At 39.6% G+C, this 22535-nt stretch overlaps 1 protein-coding gene across 2 annotated transcripts; it reads left to right on the top strand.

Annotated features, from left to right (window-relative positions):
• Positions 1–2292: 2292 nt before the first annotated feature.
• On the top strand, positions 2293–21335 carry Tra2b (transformer 2 beta homolog). Of its 2 annotated transcripts, none has more exons than XM_059276797.1 (9): positions 2293–2576; positions 13338–13471; positions 14801–14963; positions 17052–17240; positions 18134–18249; positions 19075–19158; positions 19790–19849; positions 20511–20581; positions 20845–21335. In XM_059276797.1, the coding sequence occupies exons 1-9, from the start codon at positions 2541–2543 to the stop codon at positions 20853–20855; spliced, it is 864 nt and encodes a 287-aa protein (XP_059132780.1). In that variant the 5' UTR covers positions 2293–2540; the 3' UTR covers positions 20856–21335. The 2 variants fall into 2 exon arrangements, with proteins under 2 accessions (XP_059132780.1, XP_059132778.1); XM_059276795.1 differs by having other exon boundaries at positions 2295–2576; positions 20508–20581.
• The last annotated feature ends 1200 nt before the right edge of the window (positions 21336–22535 follow it).

The raw sequence follows: 22535 nt of genomic DNA on the forward strand, positions 1-22535 counted from the left end.
ACTATGTGCTCAAAATCACAACAGTTCTGCTGCCTCAAACTCCCAAGAGGTGGATTTAAAGGCATAAGACACTATGTCTGGTCCTAAAACCAGGATTATGTCACTTGCTGTGGTAAAACCTGATGGTAACCCCTCCCCTTTTGGGGGGACAGTGTCCCAGGTTGGCCTCAAACATTTTAGGTAGCTGAGGATAACCAACAACTCTTTCTTTTTCTTCTCTCTCTCTCTCTCTCTCTCTCTCTCTCTCTCTCTCTCTCTCTCTCTCTCTCTTATTCTTTTAATCCGGAATCTCTATGTAGCCCTGGTTAGCCAAGAATTCCTTATGTAGACCAGGTTAGCTTTGAACTTACCAGAGATCCACCTGCTCCTGTCTCTCTAGTGCTGAGATTAAAGGCATGCAACACCACACACAGATTAACCTTGGACTCTTGATTGTCCTGCTTCTATTCCCCAAGTACTGGGATTAAAGGTGTGCCAGCTCTGATGGGAAAACCTTTGCAATAAGTGGAGTCCAAAATATTTGAAGCTAAAAAAATGGCAAGAGCCTGTAACTGGGGGACTGAGCACACAGTACAGGAGGGGAGTGAGTGCTTGCCTCGCTGGTAAATCTGTGGGTTCAGTCCTTAGTACGGAAAAAGAAAACAGTGCAAGACAACAAATGATTAGGGAGAGCTAATGTAGGGTAGTGCTATAGGTCCAGACGTGGAGCTGCCCGGTGCTGTCTCTTGAGGTTTGGCACCATCTGGTGGAAACAGTCTCAGGTTAGGATGATGGGGTGACTAAATTCTGTGTAAAGCTGGGCTGACCAGATCAACAACAGTTCTTTCACTCATTAGCTTTTGTTTTATTCATCAAAACTAAGATTGTTGGATCATCCTGTAGCTGAGAATATTTACAGAAGACATTTATTAAACATGATTGCCACTGTTGCTCACTCAAAATAATACTCATCTCAAGAACTCATTGATCATGGTTTTAGTCAGAGAAACATCTGTGTCCTTTGAGGCCATCCTTAGAGGGCAGAAGGCAGGTGACTTCTTCCAAAGAAATCCATCACTATAGGCCTTTTTGGTTTGCTTGTTGTTTTATTTTTTGAAGGGAGAATCTCATGTAGCCCAGGTTGGCCTGAAACTGCTAGCTATCTTTGGCCTCAACTCTCCAGTGCTGGCATTACAAGGATTACAAGTGTGTAGCAACCCTCCCTGGCTTCCCATTTCTCCATTTCTTTTTTTTCCCTTTAAACAACGTTTCACTATGTAGCCTTGGCTAGCCTAGAACTCACAGAGATCCTCTTGCCTCTACCTCCCAAGTCCTGAGATTAAAGGCTGTGCTACTACGCCCAGCTAGGTTCCTACTTAAGTTTTTTTATTTTTTTCTTTTTGGAACAATGTCTTATACAATCCAGGTTGACCTTGAAACTCCTATGAAGTATGAACCTCAAACTCAAGGTCTCCTTCCTCAGCCTAAGTGCTAGAATTACTCACCTGCCACAATGCCTGACTCTTTGAATTTTTAATTCTTTCTACTTCATATCAAATAATCAAAAAGAAATGTGAGGAATAGAAACTATAGATCACAGTTAGGACTGCTGGCTGGTAACTGTAATCCCAGGATTTATCTGGGAGGCTGACACATGAGGATTAATATAGTCCGAACACTGGTCTAGGTAGGCTACATGTTGAGTTCAAGGTCAACCCAGGCAGTAGAATGAGACTCTGCCTCAAATCTCAGGTTTTTTTTTTTTTTTTTTTTTTTTCCGAGACAGGGTTTCTCTGTGTAGCCTTCGCTGTCCTGGAACTCTTTGCAGATCAGGCTGGCCTCGAACTCACAGGGATCCCCATCAGCCTCTGCCTTCCCAGTGGGATTAAAGGCGTGCGCCACCACCGCCCGGTCCGGAAAACATTTTTAAATGAAGGTTTTATTTAGGAAGGAAAGATCTGGAACTAGGTCTAGATAAATGAAAGGTAAGAACCCACTGCGCGTCTGTGTTCTCTCCTGGATCAAGAAAAAGAACAAAAGGAAACTAGGCAGGCAGAACAAAGGCATAAAGGATGGAGGAAAGCGGGGCCATCTCTTCTCTCCTCCCACCCAGGACGGTTCCCGAGAAGGTTCCAGACACAACTGCGGCGCGGCTGGCGACATCACGGTGTCTCCGGGAGACCCCCGCGGACGCCCAGGGGCTGGCACTTACTTTCCCGCCACGCCGTGTCCTGGCCTTTAGGGGCGGGTCAGTGCGAGCGAGGCGGGGCGTTGACGTCACCTCCGGTCCGGGCCCGCGCCGGGGAAAGCGGTCGGAAAGCCCCGCCAAGTGGGCGGGGCCGGGAAAGCGCGCCTTCAGGGGCGTGAGCGGGGCCCACTTAAAGAGCGCCGCGTCACATCCGGTGGCGTTAGACCGGGGCGGAGGTGGTGCGGAGCGCGTCGGTCCTTAGGCCACTCTCAAAAGTGTGTCGTCGCGAGAGGCTGCGGCGGGGCCTCTGGTAAGAAGGCAGGAGCTTGACAGCTTCCGTAAAGGCCAGCAGCGGGGACAGCAATCCGGAGCCATGAGCGACAGCGGCGAGCAGAACTACGGCGAACGGGTAAGCGCGGGGAGGGGGGGTGCACGGGCGGCCGCGGTCCCACCTTGCTTCTCTCCCCCTCCAGGCCTTACGGGGCGCCGGAGGGCGGACGACGGACGCCCCGAGTCGCGAGGGAGGCCGCCAGCGGGCTGTGTGCCCGGTCCCCGCGGCGGCCTCTCTTTTTTTTTTTTTTTCCGTTACGAGGTTGCGAGGGGGGAGGGGAGGGGGAAGGAGAGAGATTAAAAATGGCCGCGGCGCCGCCTCGGCGTTGGGGGATGGGAACGGCGTCTCATTTCGCCGTTGCTCTCCCTGCGGAGCCGCGCCGCAGCCATCTTGGGCTCGCGGGCCGGGCGCGCTGCCAGAGGCACAAAATGGCGGAGCCGCCGCGGGTCCCTGCTCGCCCGGCCCTTGCCGGCTCGCCCGGGGCCGCTGGGGGGAAGCCGAGAAGAGCCACGTGGGCCCGGGCGTCGGGCTGGTGGCCTTGTTGGCGGAGAGCCTTCTCGGGCCTGGGAAGGGACAGCTCGCTCTGCGGACGGGCGCAGCAGAGGGAGCTCGGGGGCCCGGGGGCTTTGTTGTGCCGGAGCCTCTTCCCCCATTGTTGGGACCTTAACGGGGACAGGATGCAAGGTCATTAGGATTTTCTCACCCCCACCCCCACCCCCACCCCCACCCCGGGGAATGGGGAAGGAGTGATGGGTGGCGACAGTTCATGGCGCTGTTAGCGCTGGGAATCACGTGTTTTATTTTTTTAAGCTTCCACCTCCAGGGGGTGAAATTCGGTAGAGGTTGATTAGATTTTATATATATATATATATATATATATATATAAAAAACGGGCCTGTGGATTAGACCCAGTCCCAAAGCTTAAACAAAGCGCATGTGGCGTGGCAGTAGAGTATTAGATTAAAAAACTATCCCAGGAAGATACATGCAAGTACATGGCTTAGTGAGTGAGTAATTGCAGTTTGAAAATTGCTTACAAGCACCCTAAGAACAATTATTTTATGCCTCAAGACTTAAAATTTTTTTTCCCACAAAATTTACAGGAATTGTTACCACACAGTTTACTTTTTAGTCAAATAAGTATGTTAGTAAACTTTAGGTCTTTGACAGTTTGGTAGAAAGTAGTGTGGGACTTTTTATGGTGAACTCAGAACCAAATCAGAATAGTTTGAACTGACCAGACCTTTACATATCAAAATGAGTCTCTTATCCCAAGGTCATTTTAAGTCCAATGTCACCAGTGATTGCCTTACCATTTTAAGGCTTTCTTAAGGAAAGAAACGAGGGTGGGGAGTGGGGTGGGATTTTGCTTTATTTTATTTATTTATTTATTTATTTTTGGTTTTTCGAGACAGGGTTTCTCTGTGTAGCTTTGCGCCTCTCCTGGAACTCACTTGGTAGCCCAGGCTGGCCTCGAACTCACAGAGATCCGCCTGGCTGGGATTAAAGGCGTGCGCCACCACCGCCCGGCTTTTATTTTCTTGATAATGGAAATGGAACCTATCCTCACGTGATGGGCAAGTCTTTACTACTGAACTATATCCCAAATTCTTTGTCTGTTTTGTTTTAAATTCTTCCAACTTCCTCAGTAGCCCACACATACCTTGAGTTCCTGCCTCCCGAAGTTGCATGTAATGTTGAAATGACTCTGTTTAGAATTAAAAGCAAATAGGTTTTGTTGTTGTTTGGGGATTAAATAGGTATTATCATGCCCGTGGAAAAATTTTCAAAGTATTAGATTTAGTACACATTACTCCAGGAAGAAAGTAATTGAATGTGGTACCATTTTGAAAGAACTGGGAAATTGTTACCCCTGTTAATTGGAAATGTTACTACTATTTCTGCTAGCAAGATGGACTGTCTGGTGTTCTTGAATATTTATTTGAGTTATGGTCATACTATGTCCCTGGCTGTCCTGGAACTTGCTATATAGGCCAGTCTGGTCTTGACCTCAGGCATCTGCCTGCCTCTGCCTCTGCCTCTCTATAACCCTACTGCTGGGATTTAAGGTGTGAACCAGCCACACCAAGCAGTCCTTATTATTTAATTGGAGGGAAAGGTATTAAATAAAGATTGACTTTCTGATCTGTTTCTAAACTTGGAAGTTGTGTAACACACACCTCAAAAAATTTTTTTGAGGTGTATGTGCACAATCCTGAGTTTGTGTGGCCCACATGTACCAGTTCCACAGACACCCAAAAGGGATTGTGAGTCATCTGATTTGGGTTCTGGGAAGGGGAACCTTGGTTCTCCTAAAGAGCAGTAGATGCTCTTAACCACTCAGCCAATTTTTGCTTGGTTGCTTTTTGTTTTTCAATTGGAATCTTGGGATAACTGAAAAACTTGAAACACAACAAACTGCTCAAGAAGGCTTGCCAAAAAAAAGTTTACAGACAAGTTTAAAAATACTGCAAGGTAAGCAGGGCAGAATGTTACAGGTTTGTAAAAATACTGGCTACTTGTCCTGGATAGGAGGATCCAGAGTTCAGGATAATCTTGGCCAATTACTTAGCAAAACTAAACATTTTCCCCCAAAGGAATAAGGAATAATTTCAGGACTGGTTGTATAACTTGGTGAGAGAACACTTCCTGTCCTGTAAGGCGCTCTCGCGCGCTCTCTCTCTCTCTCTCTCTCTCTCTCTCTCTCTCTCTCTCTCACACACACACACACACACACACACACACACACACACACACACACCACAAGGTAGCTAAAGTCCCCTGCAATTTTTGTTCAGACATTACTGCAAAGTAGCATGGCCAAATCTGATTGGTTCGCTTTTCCTTTTATAAGTGTGAAAAATGATGTTCAAGGTAAATAGTCTTGGATATGCCTGGTATAACCAACCATCTCTGGAAACCTGAAAATGAGTTTCATTGACTTCTAGGCCCTTCGGCACATAAACTGTTGTGGTTAATGTACATAGTATAAATCTGTTAAGCTACTTGGAATCTCAGTCAGTGTCTTCATGTGGAGACACTATACTTCAGGATTCCCTTAAACCAGTTAGGCTTCCAAAGTTGTTTCTTTCCTAAGCAGACTACATTTAGGTGTGTGAAATAAATTTTGCTTAGTTTGGTCACACATTGGATGGATGTTAGCATTTAGTTAGCTCTTTTGCAGTGTGTATTCTTCATCCCTCTGTTATCTGTAGGATTTGTGGGGTTTGTTTTTTTAATTAGGTTTCCCCCCCATTTTAAAGTTGGTTTGATAAAATTTTGTTTCTTCCAGTTTACAAAATTACTCATTTTGTAAAAGAACCTTTTCTTTGAAGGAAAAACATCCACTCTTTAGAGATGTGAGGTAGTAATGGGGTTAATATTTAAGATCCCAATAATGGTTCTAGTTTAGGGTGTGAGACACATTTTGATCTTCTACTTAGCTTAAAATTCTAACTTCTTTGAGATTGTGCGTGTGAGTCTTTATCCTGAGAATCCAGAATTAGACAAGCCAGAAAATGTTAGTTTTTGTTAGTCTATTTTATTACCACAGTAGCTAGAGGTTAAAGAGTAGCTTGGAGTTATTAAATACTCTGGTAGATATTTTCTTAGAAGTGTAGTGTGTTTGGAATATAAAAGTAAGGGGTAGATTCTGGATACTACCCTGTCAAATTGCCTTTCAGATTCTGCAGTTTTTCTCTTCTGCTTAAGCAATCCTGTGATGTCTTTGTATATTCCTTGTGTTTATCCCCTAACTCTAAATTCTGGTTTTTAAAACCAAAATTTCTATTTCTAAAGTAATTGTGGTCCTCACATAATTTTTATTAACAAAGGGTTGAATTAATGCCAAGTTTAAGAAAATTGCCTAGTTTTTTCATCACTGACTTACACAGGTTAGGTATAAGTCTCTTGAAACTGTTGAATCATTTTCTTTGGCTTAAACAAGAATGCTTATTAATATTGTGGATATTGTCAAAATAGAAAGTGGTACAAATGGTTTTACAAGGTAAGTACTACTGGTTTTGTTGAAAGCTTGAAGGGGGGGATTCAGATGCTGAGAGAAGTGTTAATGGTATTTGTCTTGTTTGTATAGTCTTTTTCCTTTTCTCTTCAGTAAAACCCCAAACCTAAATGATAAACATGAATGCTTTCAAATTTCATTCATAATTTGGCCAAGTCAATTATTAGAACTATAGTGTATGTGTCCAGCATTGTTTTGTTGATTAGTATTTATACATAGCTATTGTTTTTCCAATAAGGTATGGTGATTATTTTAGGAACTAGTGCTTTTACACAGGTTGCTATTGTAGGATGTGGGCCATTATAGTTATAGGTGTTGGCCATCATTTAGCGGTACTTTTTTAGTTTCAGGTCAAAATTGACTAGCAAATTCTCAAATTATTGTTTTGAATTGGGTTTTGGAGGCTATTTTCAGGTTATTTATTGGCATAGATTTTCATGTTTGGATAGGGCCCTCTTCTACATTAAAATTTTTGTGCTTAGATAAGAACTTTCCAACAAAAATGAATTCATGTGATTTTGATGGAAAGTATTATCAAAAGAAACTTAAGGGTTTGGTATTTTTGTGGGTTTATAAAAAGCATAGAATTTACAGCTATGTCGGGTGTGTTTTGCTTTTGCTTTTTTTTTTTTTTTTTTTTTTTTCCTCTTTCAGAAATTTCTTAAGCATTTGAGGATTTTTCTCCTCCACACTTCTGATAGTTTCAGGAAAACGTAGAGGACACATTCCTGTAATCTCATCATTTGGGAGGTGGCAGCAGGAAGATCAGGTCATTCTTTGACTATGTAGTGACTTTGAGGCCATTCTGGGCTATAGGAGACTCTGCCTCCCAAAAAAGCCCTTTATCCATTTTAGTGTTGACCTTTTCTTTCTGTAGCAAGGTGTAGTTTTTCTTTGCTCATCTCATTTCCAGTTATTAAACTGCTCCCTCAGTAATGTGTTTTTTCTAAGTAGGATCCTTTTTTATGAAGTAGCTGAGTTAATACAAATATTGTCTAGCAATGGATTTGTTCTTAGTATATAGGAGAAAGATTAGAAAGTGGTAGTGAATGAAGTGATACTAAAGTGGCCTCAATGATGAAAAGTCATGGTACCTAGAGCTTTATTGTCTTCTGAATCTAAGCCCTGTATCTGTACATACATAACCTTTAGGGAGGCCAGGCACTAAGGAAACCTGCTTGGGCATTCTGATTCCATGATTACATTCGTGCTGCCAGTAAACATTTCCCATTACATTTTAGTGATGGATAGTACCAGAAAACCAATTATTATGACTCCCTTAAATAGCCATTAAAATGTTTCTAGATTAAACAAATAATAATTGACTATAAAATTAGGCTGGAAATCATGCTTTTCCTTGGAAAAGATACTACTGTAGCCATGGTTGCCTATACCAACAGTAGTATAAAGACTTACTTTTTCTTTTTAAGGAAATTTTTTTCCCCTTTAAAACCAGAAAAAAAAAATGTAAGAGGAAGTATAGACAGTAAAAGAAAGAGCATGCAGAAACACTTAGCAGGGTAACAAGGAAAACTAGATTGTTTTACATGGACAGTATTTTGCTTAGTGTTCCAACAGTGTTCTAGTGTTAGTATTAAACTTAACTAATCTGCTAAAGTGGGCCTTTTTAATAATTTGAGGAGGTTAACTTATTTTCTCATAATTTGCCACCTTTCAAGTAGGAGCTCTCCTTTGGACATCCAGAAGACTAATGTTTTGCTAATAGAGGGAAAAAACAGAATTCTTTGGACATAACCACTGTTGGAATCAAGTTTGCTCTGCTTTTCTTTGTAGCTGTTGGCATGTAGTAGTTAATTTTATTTAGTATCAGGATTTTAGTTATAAATTTAATTAAACTAATTTCACTAATGCAGAGTTCCCAAGGGTGGGTTGGACAGATCCAAATTGTCAGGTTTGCTGACATTGTCTAACAATGCTCTTCTAAATACACAGTAATGTGGAATTCTACATTTCCTTATCTTAATTAGACAAGTCACACTACTGTAAACCTTCAACCCCAGCCTTTGTCATATGAGTTGTCCATGCTTTTCTTGCACTTTTGTATTGAAATGTGTCACTTTTTGACTAGAGATATGCTTTTGACACTTAGCATTTTCTCTTGAATACAATAAGAAGTGTGAAATGTGATTACAATTTGTAAAAATGTTAAATGAACAGTAAATGTTCAGTGGCGCACTTCACATCCACGTTAAGCATGATAAATTTATTTGGAATAGACAGATGATTACCATATACCATCAGGAGACTATGTAGTTTCAGTTTTTTGAGCTGCATATTCTAGTATTTTTTTTAATCCAAAACTACAAAAGGGATTTTTTTTCTAGTTTCAGTTTTGGCACTGGATTTTATCCTGGAGTTTTAAAATATTCTTCATCCTGTTCTTTTTCTATTAAGGTTAATGTTGAAGAAGGAAAATGCGGAAGTCGTCATTTGACAAGTTTTATAAATGAGTATTTGAAGCTCAGGAATAAGTGAAGCTGAAATTTGAAAAAATAAAAGAAAGAATGCATGCTATTTATCAGACCAGAAGTCCCACTTGTAGAATATTGAGCAATTTGTGTGAAGTGGGGAAGATGAAAGAAGTCAGAATTTGAAACGGAAGAATGAAGAAAAGAAATAAAAATGAAGTTAAGATAAGAAGTAATCTGGAATCAGAAAGCACTACGCTAAGTAATTACTAGTCTGTTTATGTGTCCCTGTATATTTTGCTAAACATGCATGCATTATTTGTTTAATAGAAGAAAATATATACAGGGTAAAGAAGTGACTTCCAAGGGAATCGTTTAAATTAGGTAATAATTCTAATTTTAACTGCTTAGTCAAATGATGGAAATGCAATTCTTTAAAAATAACTTTGTAGTCAAATAGCAGGCAGCACTGTGCTAATCCACTGGGTAATAATAGTTGGCCTCCCATTTTCCCTTAGGCTTTTCATCTGTTATACTCTGCTGGTTCTGGGGCATGAGTAAGTGAGTTGGAACTGGTGGTCTGTTACTTTAAAACACCCTTTGGACTCAAAAATGCAATGATATTTTCTGCTTTGATGCTGAACAGTGTATAGTAGAATATTTTCTACTGGAAAATTTCCAGACTCTAACCAGGTTGATAATGGGATTAAACCCCCAAAATCCAAGCAAAGCATCTAACATTGTTTTATTGTAATGAAAGCATTAGGTTTCCACATTATAAGTGGAAAGCTACAACCACTTAAGTCCTGATGTTGAGATTTACATGTCCCAAATAAGGATGATTCTTTATATTCTGTTGCATGCCTGTTCCAACTGAATCATTAGGGGTTTTGCTTTAGTAGCATCCCTTAAAAGAGATGAGTCATGCAAGTGTAAATGATAGCTAATTCAGAGTGCAGTAGTAGCTGGTATTTTGTTGCCTTTTCTCCTGTTTATCCTTAATGATCTTAAACATGGTTTTCTTCTAGTGTGCTGCCCCATCTGAAAAAAGTCAATTCAAAATTCCTTTCTGTGTTTTGACTAATGTGTTAGATGATTAGCATAATGTTAATAACAAATTCACATAATCAGTAGCAAACAACCAATAGTTGCCTTCTCCATGCAAACTATTATTTCATCTTCCTAAAATGATGGCAACTTTGAATTTTTTTCTGAGGGTTGTCTTTAGAGCTATTGGAGAAAATGACTTCACTGACCTTTCTGGAAAGGTGCATGTTTGTTGGGGCACTTTAGCCTGTTGTCAGTGCTGCTTACATTATTTCTGTATCTTACTAGGAGAATACAGTTACTGCTTATAGAAGACAATTTGTTGCTTTTTTAACATTAATTGTCAGATAATAATCAAGAGTAATATTAATTTTGTGTTGACTCAAACTTAAAAAAGGGATTTGAATTTTGATAAAGAATCGTAGAAAGATAACTTTGGCTTTGAGTTTGTGAGGCTTAACTAATATTACATGTATTTTTGTTTTTTAGGATTAGGGTGCCTAACAAACTAAAAGCTGTTTAGGACTGTATTATCTACTGTAAGGAGAGATTTAGTACTTCTGAGTTGCTGCTCTTAGTGTAGGAGCTATAGACTACTTGAGCTTTTGATTTTGTTTTGACCTGTTCCTTAGGTTGTGCATTAGTTAAAATGACTTAGATTTGAGAACATTTTTTGAGGGGGAATTTCTGGCATTGTTTATGCTTTTGGCATTGGCTGTCTACAGTGTAGTTCTTTTTGTAGAGTTCTTTCTATATTGCCTTGTCACTCAGAGTTGAGTTTGAAGTTGTGGTAAGGAGGGAGAGTACCCCAAGAGTTTGTAAAGAACTTTTCGGACTGGTTTTATAGAATTGTTTGTGCATTAAGGTTTAAGTGTAGAGTTTTGTATTTAATTACTTTGAGTCTCATGTCTTAACACAAAATCCTTTATATTCTCACCAATTAGAGGTGGTCACCATAACTGGAAAGATTTAACTAAATAAAGGATTAGCTGACAAAAGTTTAAGGTAGTTTTTTTATGGATTTTTTTTTCCCTACTAGCCCAACGAGGTGGCAGTATACAGACAAAGGAATCTTAATCTTGTTCTGATGTTTCCACTAATTTCTGATCTAAGAAATTGTTGCTCAAAAAGTACATGTAGGACTTGGCCTATTCGGTTTGGAGGCTAAGTAAAGTTTTGAGAACTTTCTAAACCATCTGTTTAGACACCTTAGCCTACTACACATTAAAGAAGAAACCTTACTTAGCTAATTTCCCATTCTAGAAATTCTATTATCCTTCTTAGAAAGACAGCTGAAGCATCCCAGTTTAGAATAAAACTTTGGTTAAAATGAAGCAACAATCTGAAAGGGGAATTTCTGGATTTTTTGTTTGTTTTTTAGATTTATTTTATGTATATCATGCTCTATCTGCATGCCAGAAGAGGGCATCAGATTCTATTTATATAAGATGACTGTGAGCTACCATGTGGTGGTGGAATTGAACTCAGGGCCTCTGGAAGAGCTGCCAATGCTCTCATCTCTCCAGCCCCCAGAAATTTTTATTTTCTACCTCTTTAAAGTTTCTAATTGTTCTGTGAAGTGCTCTTACAGAATTGGAATAAATGTATTTTAACTTTCTAGTTCCTTGTGTCTGTTTTTCTCTTGTAGATGAGCTTTTCTCTGTAATAAAGATGACAAGAAGCTATACTTTCAGTAAGGTTTTTTGTTTTTGTTTTGACCAAGAAGAAAGTGAGGTAAATGGCCTTGCTGAACATTTTGCTTGAACATTAGATACAGAAATCCAATGGCTGGTTGATTGGGGTTCTCTCCCTCCTTACCACAAGCAGTGAATCTTAAACTATATCTTGGTGTTAAAGGCAGCTGTTACCACACGGCTTAGTTTAATCTATAGTTAATTATTCCTTGGGGGATGAAGAAGGTCTGATAGAGAGGTAAGGTTATCTGTCATATGCTACATCACTCCATGTTTTATAGTGTGTCATTGAAGTATTTTCTAGATTATTTGGGGCCTGGAAAGCTGCTCGTTCTTCCAGTTGTCTGTTTTCCTTTGAGGTTTCCTCCCTTCGTGTTGTATATAAAGTGCATATTTTTGTGTCCTGAGCATTGAGGAGGAATGCTCTAAATTGTCTTCCATATTCTATATGTAAATGATAGTCTGGATTCTAAAATATTTGGAAGTGACTGTTTAGATTCATGCTGTTCATTTTAGTTTTCCTTTCCTTTTCCTGGTTGTTGCTGTATCTTAAGTAGAACAATTGGCTAGACTATGGCTTTGTCAATTTGCCTTAGAAGGTTTTGTGTAGTGAAAGCTTAGTTGTCTAACTGGGGAGTGAGCACTGTCTCTTCCCATTTAATTTTTTTGCATGCCCTTGCAGAGTTTTTCTCCAGTTCTATTGTTGTATGTTGTGTGTCTTTTCTACTGATTGACATTATGAAGTGATTATCCCGTTTAGCTATTTCCTTGCCTTTTTATTTTATTTATTTTGGAGATCTTGTTTTTCAGTTAACTGGCCATGAGTTGAGTTTTGATTAGGAAAACTGAGTACATGGTATTTGCTTAGACATCTACAGAATTTTCTTCCCGGGCCCCCTAGATAATGAGCTCATTTTATTTATCCTTGTTTTAATGTGCCCTTTACATATTATTTCTGCTTTTTCTCAGTCTCCTGTTTATTTTGCCTTGACTCTTCTCAGTTTAGCCAAGAAAGTTGTGGATCTTTGGCACCTTCTCTACTCTTAAACAGCAGCCTTGCTCTGTTCTTAGCTCCTTTTGTTTGCTCTTGAGTTTGTAAGAGGTCCTGACATACATTGAAAACAAGATCTTAACCACATTTCATGTTCATCAGCTAGTCTTGGCATTCAGCTAGAGTTCTTCTACCTTCAGAGCTTGAAACACAGGATTGTCCTTACTGCTTTTGCCCCGCACTCAACAAACCATAACTTGAAGTTTTATAATTTTGTGGGGTTTTGTTTTTGATTGCAGCTTGACTGGAATAGACTAGGCTTCATAGTTAAGGAAAGTTCTTTCCCAGTCTATGTAGTAACATTCCCCAAATATAGTCCTTAGATAGTTCTTTATTTAATAATCTGACTTTGACACCTTTTAAGGGAGGAGAATTAGATGATTCTTATCCCTGCTCCAGAAAGGTGGAAGAATTAATTGATTGATGTCAGTTGAAGCAATGAAACTATTATACCAGGTATACTCAATTCCTGTCCTCACATGTTTTCTTATCTTTGGAAGAGGATTGCTCTCCTTGGCCATTTATCTCACAGAAGCTTATTTGTTTTTAAAGTTTCCCAAAAATATGCAAATTAAAACTTTTGACATCTGCGTGTAGGAATCCCGTTCTGCTTCCAGAAGTGGAAGTGCTCATGGATCGGGGAAATCTGCACGGCATACCCCTGCAAGGTCTCGCTCCAAGGAAGATTCAAGGCGTTCTAGATCAAAGTCAAGGTCCAGATCTGAATCCAGGTAAGAAAGACTGTTTTGAGATCTCCTTCTGTTAACTCAGCTCTGAAATTGGTGTGGTTTGTTAAGCTAAGGAAGGTAAAATTAGTCTATTTAATGTTGGTATTAGAGATGGGAGCCAGAAGACTGGAACAGACTTGAGCAGATTATACTTATTTTGAACTTGCCGCACTTCCTCTCTCGATGTATTCTGCTTTAGGTAACGGCTTTAGACATTTTACTCTGCTCAGAAGCCATGAATTAATGTCATTTATTTATTTTTATTCTATGTGCATTGGTGTTTTGCCTGCATGTATGTATTAGGGTGTCAGATCTTGGAGTTACAGACATAAACCTGTCATGTGGGTACTGGGAATTGAACCAGCCCCAAAGCTTCCTTCCCTCCCTTCTTCCTTCCTTCCTTCCTTCCTTCCTTCCTTCCTTCCTTCCTTCCTTCCTTTGACAGGGTTTCTCTGTGTAGCCCTGTCTTGAGTTGAGGCTGGCCTTAAACTCAAGATCCACCTGCCTCTACCTCCCAAGTGCTGGGATTGAAGGCATGTGCCACCACTGCCTGAATTTTATTAGAATTTTGTTTGTAGTAGTTGTGGTGGTTTTTGTTAATTGGCCTAAATGAGTAGTGGGCATAATAGGAAATAAAAAAAAATAAAGGGCAGTATTGTGAGAGGTAAAGGTGTGCATAAACCAGGCTAGTAAAGTGTAGTCTGTGGTCCAATTTTCAAAAGAATTTTAAATACATTTATTTAACATTAAAATTTTCTTTTTATTTTGAAGAAATGGTGAGAGGGAGCATGTTCTTCTGACTTTGGTGGCTTAATAAAGTGATTAGATTGGCGGCAATTTTGTTTATCGAGGACTATGTCCCATGTTTGAGTTTAACTATAGAATAGAGTAATAAAAGAATTGAAAGACTATCTTGTAGCTGGGAGTTTCTCCGGTCATGCCTGGCCCCGAGGTCAGGAAAAACCTCTCCCACCCTCGTCGTGCAGCCACTTGGTCCCAAGTAAACACACAGAGGCTTAGTATTAACCACAAACTGTATGGCCCATGGCCTCTTGCTAGCAAGCTTGTTCATATAACTTAACTCAACCCATTACTATTAATCTATGTATCGTCACATGTTCCGTGCCTTTACCTGTGTTTCATTACATGTTGCTCCTTGAACAATGGTTGGCATCTCCCCCTTCCCCCACCCTTTAGTTTCAATGTGATGCCTAACCTTATCCTGCCCTGCCATAGGCCAGTGCAGCTTTATCAACTAGTCAGAGCAACACATTCACAGCACTATCTGTTTTTCAGTTATTTAGTCATAACGCCAAGACTTCTGTCTTGCAGGTCCAGATCCAGAAGAAGTTCTAGAAGGCATTATACAAGGTCACGATCTCGATCCCGCTCCCATAGACGATCCCGGAGCAGATCTTACAGCCGAGATTATCGCAGACGTCACAGCCACAGCCATTCTCCCATGTCTACTCGAAGGCGTCATGTTGGGAACCGGGTAAGATGAAAAAGTTTTCTAAAGTGCTATGGACTGAACCCAGGTTATTATGTACATGAGGCAAGTAAGTATTCTACCACTGAGGTGCATTCTCAGCTTGAAGATGTAGGTGGAGTTTTCCTATCCCACAGCCGCTCTCAAATAATCACTCAGAGGTATAATATTAATTACAAATGCTCGTCCAATAGCTCGGGCTTGTTACCAATTAGCTCTTTTTTTTTTTTTTTTTTTTTTTTTTTTTGTTCTTCGAGACAGGGTTTCTCTGTGTAGCTGGCACTCACTCTGTAGTAGACCAGGCTGGCCTCGAACTCACAGAGATCCACCTGGCTCTGCCTCCCAAGGGCTGGGATTAAAGGTGTGCGCCACCACCGCCCGGCTACCAATTAGCTCTTACAGCTTAATCCATTCCTATTAATCTATGTGCTCCGAGGCTTGGCATTTACTTCTATCTCATTTTGTGTGTCCATCTCATTCTCCATCTGTCTGGTGACTCTGCCCTTCCTCATCCCATCATTCTCAGTTTGGCTTTGCCTCCTAATTTTATCCTGTTCAGCTATTGGCCAATCAGCTTGTTTATTAAACCAATCATAATGGCATATATTCACACAGTGTACCCCACAGCATGAAGACCTTTTTAGAAACATTGTACTATCTGATCTCTTTATTTTGACAGTGGAATTTTAGCAATTTAAAACTTTTGGCATCTGTGTGTAGGAATCCCATTCTGCTTCCAGAAGTGGAAGTATTTATATTAGGATGTAATTTCCCTGCCTAGTAAGTTTTTTTTCCTATGTAAAATTACAGGAACCTTTTCAGTTCTTTATGGCTGGAGTGCCTGTAATGTATTTGTAGAGTTTATTTTACTGATAATAGCTGTTAAAGTAATTTGTTGCGGTTGGGTTTCATATATGAGCATCTGATTACTTAATATGTGATATAGTTCCCCTTGTCTAATTTCAGTTGCTAGACATTCAAAAAGATTAATGAAAAAGCTCACAAATAATTTATGAAGCTTAATGTTTGTGTCATCTTTAGTTTGAAGTCTTACCCGCATCTATTAGTAACATTACTGTTTCTAATCTTTTTCTTTATAATTTATTTATTTGTATTTTATATACATTGGTGTTTTGCCTGCATGTATGTCTATGTGAGGGTGTTGAATCCCCTGGAACAGGAGTTATAGACAGTTGTGAGCTGCCATGTGGGTGCTGGGAATTGAACCCGGGTCCTCTGGAAGAGCAGGCAGTGCTCTTAACCACTGAGTCATCTCTCCAGCCCCACTGTTTTTAATCTTTTTTTTTTTTTTTTTTTTTTTTCCTCTCTCCAGACAGGATTTCTCAGTGTAGCTTTGCCACTTTCCTGGAACTCACTTGGTAGCCCAGGCTGGCCTCGAACTCACAGAGGTCCGCCTGGCTCTGCCTCCTGAGTGCTGGGATTAAAGGCTTACGCCACCACCGCCCGGCCTGTTTTTAATCTTAATGTGCTCAGTTTGCAGATTAAATTTTACAATACTTAAAATACTAAACAAAATAAAAATGAGCTGTAAGCAGTTGTTACATATCCAGCGCTACCTAAGAAGGAGGTTTAACTGTTCTGTGTAGGTGTGACACCCTTACTGTGCCCACCAAGACATCTTCCATCTGAGATTGGTTGGATTCTCCAGTGCAGAATACACAGACAGAATTGTATTCCTTCTGGTCCATCAATCTATAATACCTTTATTTCCAGTTATTTACTCCCATCTATCCCTGTACACTATTAAGTGTCTTTTGGTTGTTTTCTGTTTTTGGTAGTAGTTTTTGGTGGGTTTTTTTGTTTGTTTTGTTTTGTTTTGTTTTTTGAGACAGTTTCTCTGTATAGACCAGGCTGGCCTGCCTTCACCTCCCGAGTGCTGGGATTAAAGGTGTGTACCACCACCTGGCTGTGTTCCATTTTTGAGACAAGCTCATTGTGTTGTGCCATTCTGACACGGCGGTGCTTGGTCTAACAATTTATCATTTTGGGTACTAGTTATCCTTCCCTTGCCCACTTACTCCCTTTAGATCAATGTCAGGTTTTCAGATTTTAAAACCTGTTTCTGTTTTCTAGGCAAATCCTGACCCCAACTGTTGTCTTGGAGTATTTGGATTGAGCTTGTACACCACGGAAAGAGACCTAAGAGAAGTGTTCTCTAAATATGGCCCCATTGCTGATGTGTCTATTGTGTATGACCAGCAGTCTAGACGTTCAAGAGGATTTGCCTTTGTATATTTTGAAAATGTAGATGATGCCAAGGAAGTAAGTAAATATATACTTGTACTTTAGTTCAAAACACCAGTCCTGATAACTGTTCTGATTGATAACCAAGCATTTTCTAAAAGTACGTGTGTTCTGGACTTTAAATTTGTTTGTCTATGGGTGTTTTGCCTACATGGATGTCTTTGCACTATGTCTGCAGTGTCTCTGGAGGCCAGCAGAGGGCATCTGATCCAATGGAACTTGAGCTGCAGACAGTGATGACTGTCCCAGTGTGGGTGTTGGGAATTTAATCCAGGTCTCGGAAAAGCAGCCAGTGTTCTGAACTGCCAAGCTATCTCTTTAGTTCATGCTCATTTTAGTCTTAAAAAACGGGGGATATGGCTAATACTATAGATCCACGCTGCTTCTTAGTAGTGGTTGGCTTCCACAACAGGCACTTTGAATCATAGAATGTCAAAGACAGTTTGCTTTTTTATTCTTACACCAAACAGCCATAGGTAAAGAAGAGCATTTGGGCTGTGTTCAGCAAGTATTAATTTATAGACATTGAAATTTGGGGTTCATAGATGGTAGCGTGCTGCATATATGTGCAATCCCAGCACTTAGGATGTTAGAGACCAAGGGATTAGCTGAGTCTACCTAAATTTGTAGGTAGGTATATTAAGTATTTTGTGGGCCATGTAGGCTGCTGTGGTGGTTTTACTTTTTTTATTTTTGTGTGTGTGTGTGTGTGTGACTACTTTTAGCAAGTGAATTTGTAGTAGAGGGAACAACCCATTTAGGTAGTTTTTTTTGGTTTTTTTTTTTTTTTTTTTTTTTTTTGGCCAACCTTTAAATAAATATTAGGAAACTGGATGGAAAGTCTCTTCAGTCTAGATGATAATTAGAGACAATTGTCCAGGATGTAACTTTTTTTTTTTACTCTTTTGAAGGCTAAAGAACGTGCCAATGGAATGGAGCTTGATGGACGCCGAATTAGGGTCGATTTCTCTATAACAAAAAGGCCCCATACCCCAACACCAGGAATTTACATGGGGAGACCCACTTAGTAAGTTTAACTACATTTGTGTGTGGGTGGGTACTTGAATGGTCTAGAGATAACAAGTTGGGTGTCTTTCTCTGTCCCTCTTTTCCCCGCCAATCTCTTGACATCTTAAAGATGCTGTGTACTTGCACGCTCACATGTATGTAAGGTTCAGAGGATGCCTTTGTGACATCGATTCCTTTCTTACACTTTTACATGGGATCTGGAGATCATCTCAGTTGCCAGGCTTGTAAGCACTAGCATTACCTGCTGAGCCCCCTTGGTGCTGGGATTAAATTAAAGATGTATGCTACTGTGCCCAGCAGTTTATAGAAAGTCAGTTGGATTTGTGTGTGCCCCTAAAACCAAAAGATTACATATGTGTATACACATTCAAATAATACGGTGTAATAACAAGGAAAAAGAAAACAAGGATAATATTGATAAGAGCTATATAGAAATAACTTCCAGTTAATGTACTTAAAGAGATCTGCTAGTAGATATGGATAGTAGCAATTTTTATTCAGGAGAACCAAAGATGGATTAGTCTCAGCATGTCCAAGGAATTTGCTTGATTTGAGTTCTCTTCTGCTATCAGGATCTTTTTGTTTGTTTTGTTTTTGAGACAGGGTTTATCTGTGTAGCTTTGCGCCTTTCCTGGAACTCACTCTGTAGCCCAGGCTGGCCTTGAACTCACAGAGATCTGCCTGCCTCTGCCTCCCAAGAGCTGGGATTTAAAGGCGTGAGCCACCACCACCAGGCTTCAGGATCAACTTTTAATAGCAAAAGTTGTGACCAAAAACTAAAGGAGATTATTTGCAGTATTAAAAGATGTGTTGTCATTCACAGTGGCAGCTCACGCCGCCGAGATTATTATGACAGAGGATATGATCGGGGTTATGATGATCGGGACTATTACAGCAGATCATACAGGTGAGTTGTATAGGCTCCTGCCTGTTCACACTAAATTTAAAGCAGCACAAAAAACTTAAATTTTTAAAAAGTAAGAAATAGCTGCGATTTAAACCAAAATGTAAGACTTACAGATAATTTGGTATGTAGTTGGATGCTTCCTAAATTCTAAAATATAAATGAAGAACAACATTAAATTTGTGCTAATACAAAAATGAAAGTTGATTTTTATACATGTATGGAGGGCATTTCTCTCTAGCTTTTACTTGAGTTCTGGGTATCTAATTCAGATTGTTAAAGTATGGAGGCAGCAATCACCAACTAGTAATTCTAAGCCTTTAGTGTAAACTTGTATAATTAAGTATAGACGATGTGTTTGTCTTTTGTAAATGTTCATTATACCATTGTCTATGGAAGTGAGTCTTTAATAGTTGACATCCAGAATTTCACCAACATTGGCATTTTCTCCCCTTTTTAAGCATTACTGTGTTAAGTAGTACTTGGCTAAGAAGTTTAAAGGTCTTTATTGAGAGCAACTTGCCATTTCAGAAAGAGCTCTTGTTGAGCATGTTAACTATGAAACTGGGTTATGTCCATTCTTTGTGGCAATTGTTTTAACTAAAAACAATTTACTCCTTTTCTGTTTTTACAGAGGAGGTGGAGGAGGAGGTGGTGGATGGAGAGCCGCTCAAGACAGGGATCAGATTTACAGGTGTGCCAAAAGGGTTTCAAGTCTGAGTAATAGTAGAATACTTGCAAAATATTGGCCTGATACTTAGGCAACTGTTCTCTAAGTGACACCACGAAGATTGGGTTTTGTTTGGATTTGAGACAGGGTTTTTGTGTTGCCCTGGAATTCAGATCTGTCTGCCTTTACCTCCCCAGTTTTGGGATTAAAGGCATGCCCCACCATGCTGCCTGCCTTGATATTTTTTTTTTTTTAGATTAATTTATTTGTGTGTTTATCCTGCATTTATGTCTACCACATGCATGCTTTGTATCCTTGGAGGCCAGATGACGGCCTCACATTTTGATCAACCATTTGGGTGCTAGGAATCAACCTAGGTTCTCTGCAAGAGTAGCAAATGCTTTTAACTGTTAGCCATCTCTCTAGCTACAGGATTTGAAGTACATGAAAGTAGTTCTCAATAGGCAATGTAAAAGGATTCGTAGAAATTTAAAATTTGAGCTTTAATTTATAAAATAGAGCAGATTCTTTTAATGTTTATTTGGTATTTTGACCTAATAAACTGCACTTTATAGGTTTATTGGGATCTTCTAGCTTGAAAACCAGCAAAAGTTTGTCTTCATGTTGTTATTAGCACAATATCATCTAGATGTGGGTATAGACAGTCTTTATTTATTTACAGAAGGCGGTCACCTTCTCCTTACTACAGTCGTGGAGGATACAGATCTCGGTCCAGATCGCGATCATACTCACCTCGTAAGTTACCTTGATTAGTTTTACTTATCTCTTGTAATTTCCTTAAGTATAACTATTTTACAAATAATTTGGAAGTCCATGCAGTTCTATCCTAATTGGTCACAGTATAATCTGTGACACCTAGATGATTTAAATAAAATCTTAATAAGTTGAATTTTCTTTATACATGAGTATTAATGCTTCGGTGAAAATCTTATTGGTGGGAGAGACTTTCAGGTTTAAAATGTTTGATCCCAAACACACACGTTTTGTTTTCTTTACAGGTCGCTATTAAAGCATGAAGTTGAAGACTTTCTGAAAGCTGCCATAGAGCTGGGATATTGTTTGTGGACAATATTTTCTATTGTCTCCTGTTTAAAAAGTGAACAGTGCCTAGTGAAGTTAGGTGACTTTTACACCTTTTATGATGACTACTTTTGGTGGAGTTGACATGCTGTTTTCATTCTGCGTTTGTGTAGTTCGGTGCTTTGTTCAAAGTTAAGTGTTTTCAGAAAAGTATGTTTTGCATGTATTTTTTTACAGTCCAAATTTTGACTGCTGAGAAGTTTCTATTGTACAAAACTTCATTTAAAAGGTTTTTCTACTGAATCCAGGGTATTCTGAAGATCGAAGCCTGTGTGTAAAATGCTACCAAATGGCAAAAAGCAACAATAAACAAGTTTGATTTTTACTTTTCTTTCTAAATATCAGTGCTTAACCAGAACCATTCTTAAGTTACCAGTAAAATATTTTAAAATAAAAATACTCAAATTTCTTTCAGGAGTCCATGAAACTTGCCATATTCAATATACTTGCAATTAAGTGTTAAATACGCTGTAACTCTGTGCTGCTAGTATTAGAAGATAATCTTTCCATACAGCAGATGCTTAATGCTTACATTAATGTGGATTCATCAGCCTTTATGTAATCTGTATTATATATAGCAGGGAATAAGAGCTACAGACACATGTCTTTCAAAGGCTGTTTCTTAAGGCTGTTACAGAGAGATAATGGTATTTCAACTAGTTATCAACAAGTGACGACAATACATTCCACCACAAATGTACTCTTGTTCTTCTAGCTTTTAGACTATATGAAAATACTGGGTGCTTCAAGGTATGGAATGAGAGAAGGGTTCACCACACCTGTGTCATGGATGAACTGAAGACTGCCTGTTCATTTTTTAAATATTATTTTCAGGTCCTTTGCTTACCAAAGGAGGCCCAATTCACTCAAATGTTTTGAGAACTGTTTAAATAAAGGCAAAGAGAAAACTTGGTAATGCAACTTGGTTTACAAAGAAGTGTTGGCTTTCTTTTAACTTTATTGTAATTAGAGTTCTGTGGTTTACTTAGTGCCTGGTGCAATATTGTTCTTCCTTCAAGATAACATACTGTGTGATGTTTTGGAAAAATATATTCCTCAAATATATTCTCAAGTAGATACCGGAATGAAGATTCTCTTTGGGCCTGAGGTTGTATTAAATAACTAGCCTTCCCACATATCTGTGGTTTTGCAAAGCATGACTTTAATACCAATTTGTTTTAGTTTAAGGCCGTACAAGTAGTGCTAGCCTGTGGGCTTTTTTAGCCCTTGGCCGTTACTTCATATGTCCAGGTTCTTCATAAAGTGCTACATATTGTAGCATCCATGGGCAGAGTATGACTTAGATAAACTAGATATTAACACGACAGTGCCCAGATGCAAACCTATGCGAGGACCTTTTTGTTACCGCTTTATAGTTCCCCTCTACCCCCATTACTGTGGATTCAACCTAGAGCTTCAAGCATGCAAGGCAAACACTCTGAGCTACAGTCTCAACCTTAAGCTTGACACCGCTGTCACTTACAGCAAGCAGTCTTGCATAAAAGAACACTAAGCATTGTGTGGGAATATAATTGGAAGTCCCCCTGCAAGTCTCATTGAACTAATGAGGGACCCTAGGGTTTTGAGGGCTGGTTAGAAATAATGAGGT

The sequence above is a fragment of the Peromyscus eremicus genome, chromosome 12 (assembly GCF_949786415.1).
Source record: "Peromyscus eremicus chromosome 12, PerEre_H2_v1, whole genome shotgun sequence".
NCBI lineage: Eukaryota > Metazoa > Chordata > Mammalia > Rodentia > Cricetidae > Peromyscus > Peromyscus eremicus.

Bases quoted from the DNA above. Each gene is read 5' to 3' on its own strand.
- Tra2b (XM_059276795.1), top strand. From the start codon at position 2,541: ATGAGCGACAGCGGCGAGCAGAACTACGGCGAACGG. The intron at 14,964-17,051 runs GTAAGATGAAAA...TCTGTTTTCTAG, and splicing joins GGCGTCATGTTGGGAACCGG to GCAAATCCTGACCCCAACTG. The intron at 18,250-19,074 runs GTAAGTTTAACT...TGTCATTCACAG, and splicing joins TACATGGGGAGACCCACTTA to TGGCAGCTCACGCCGCCGAG.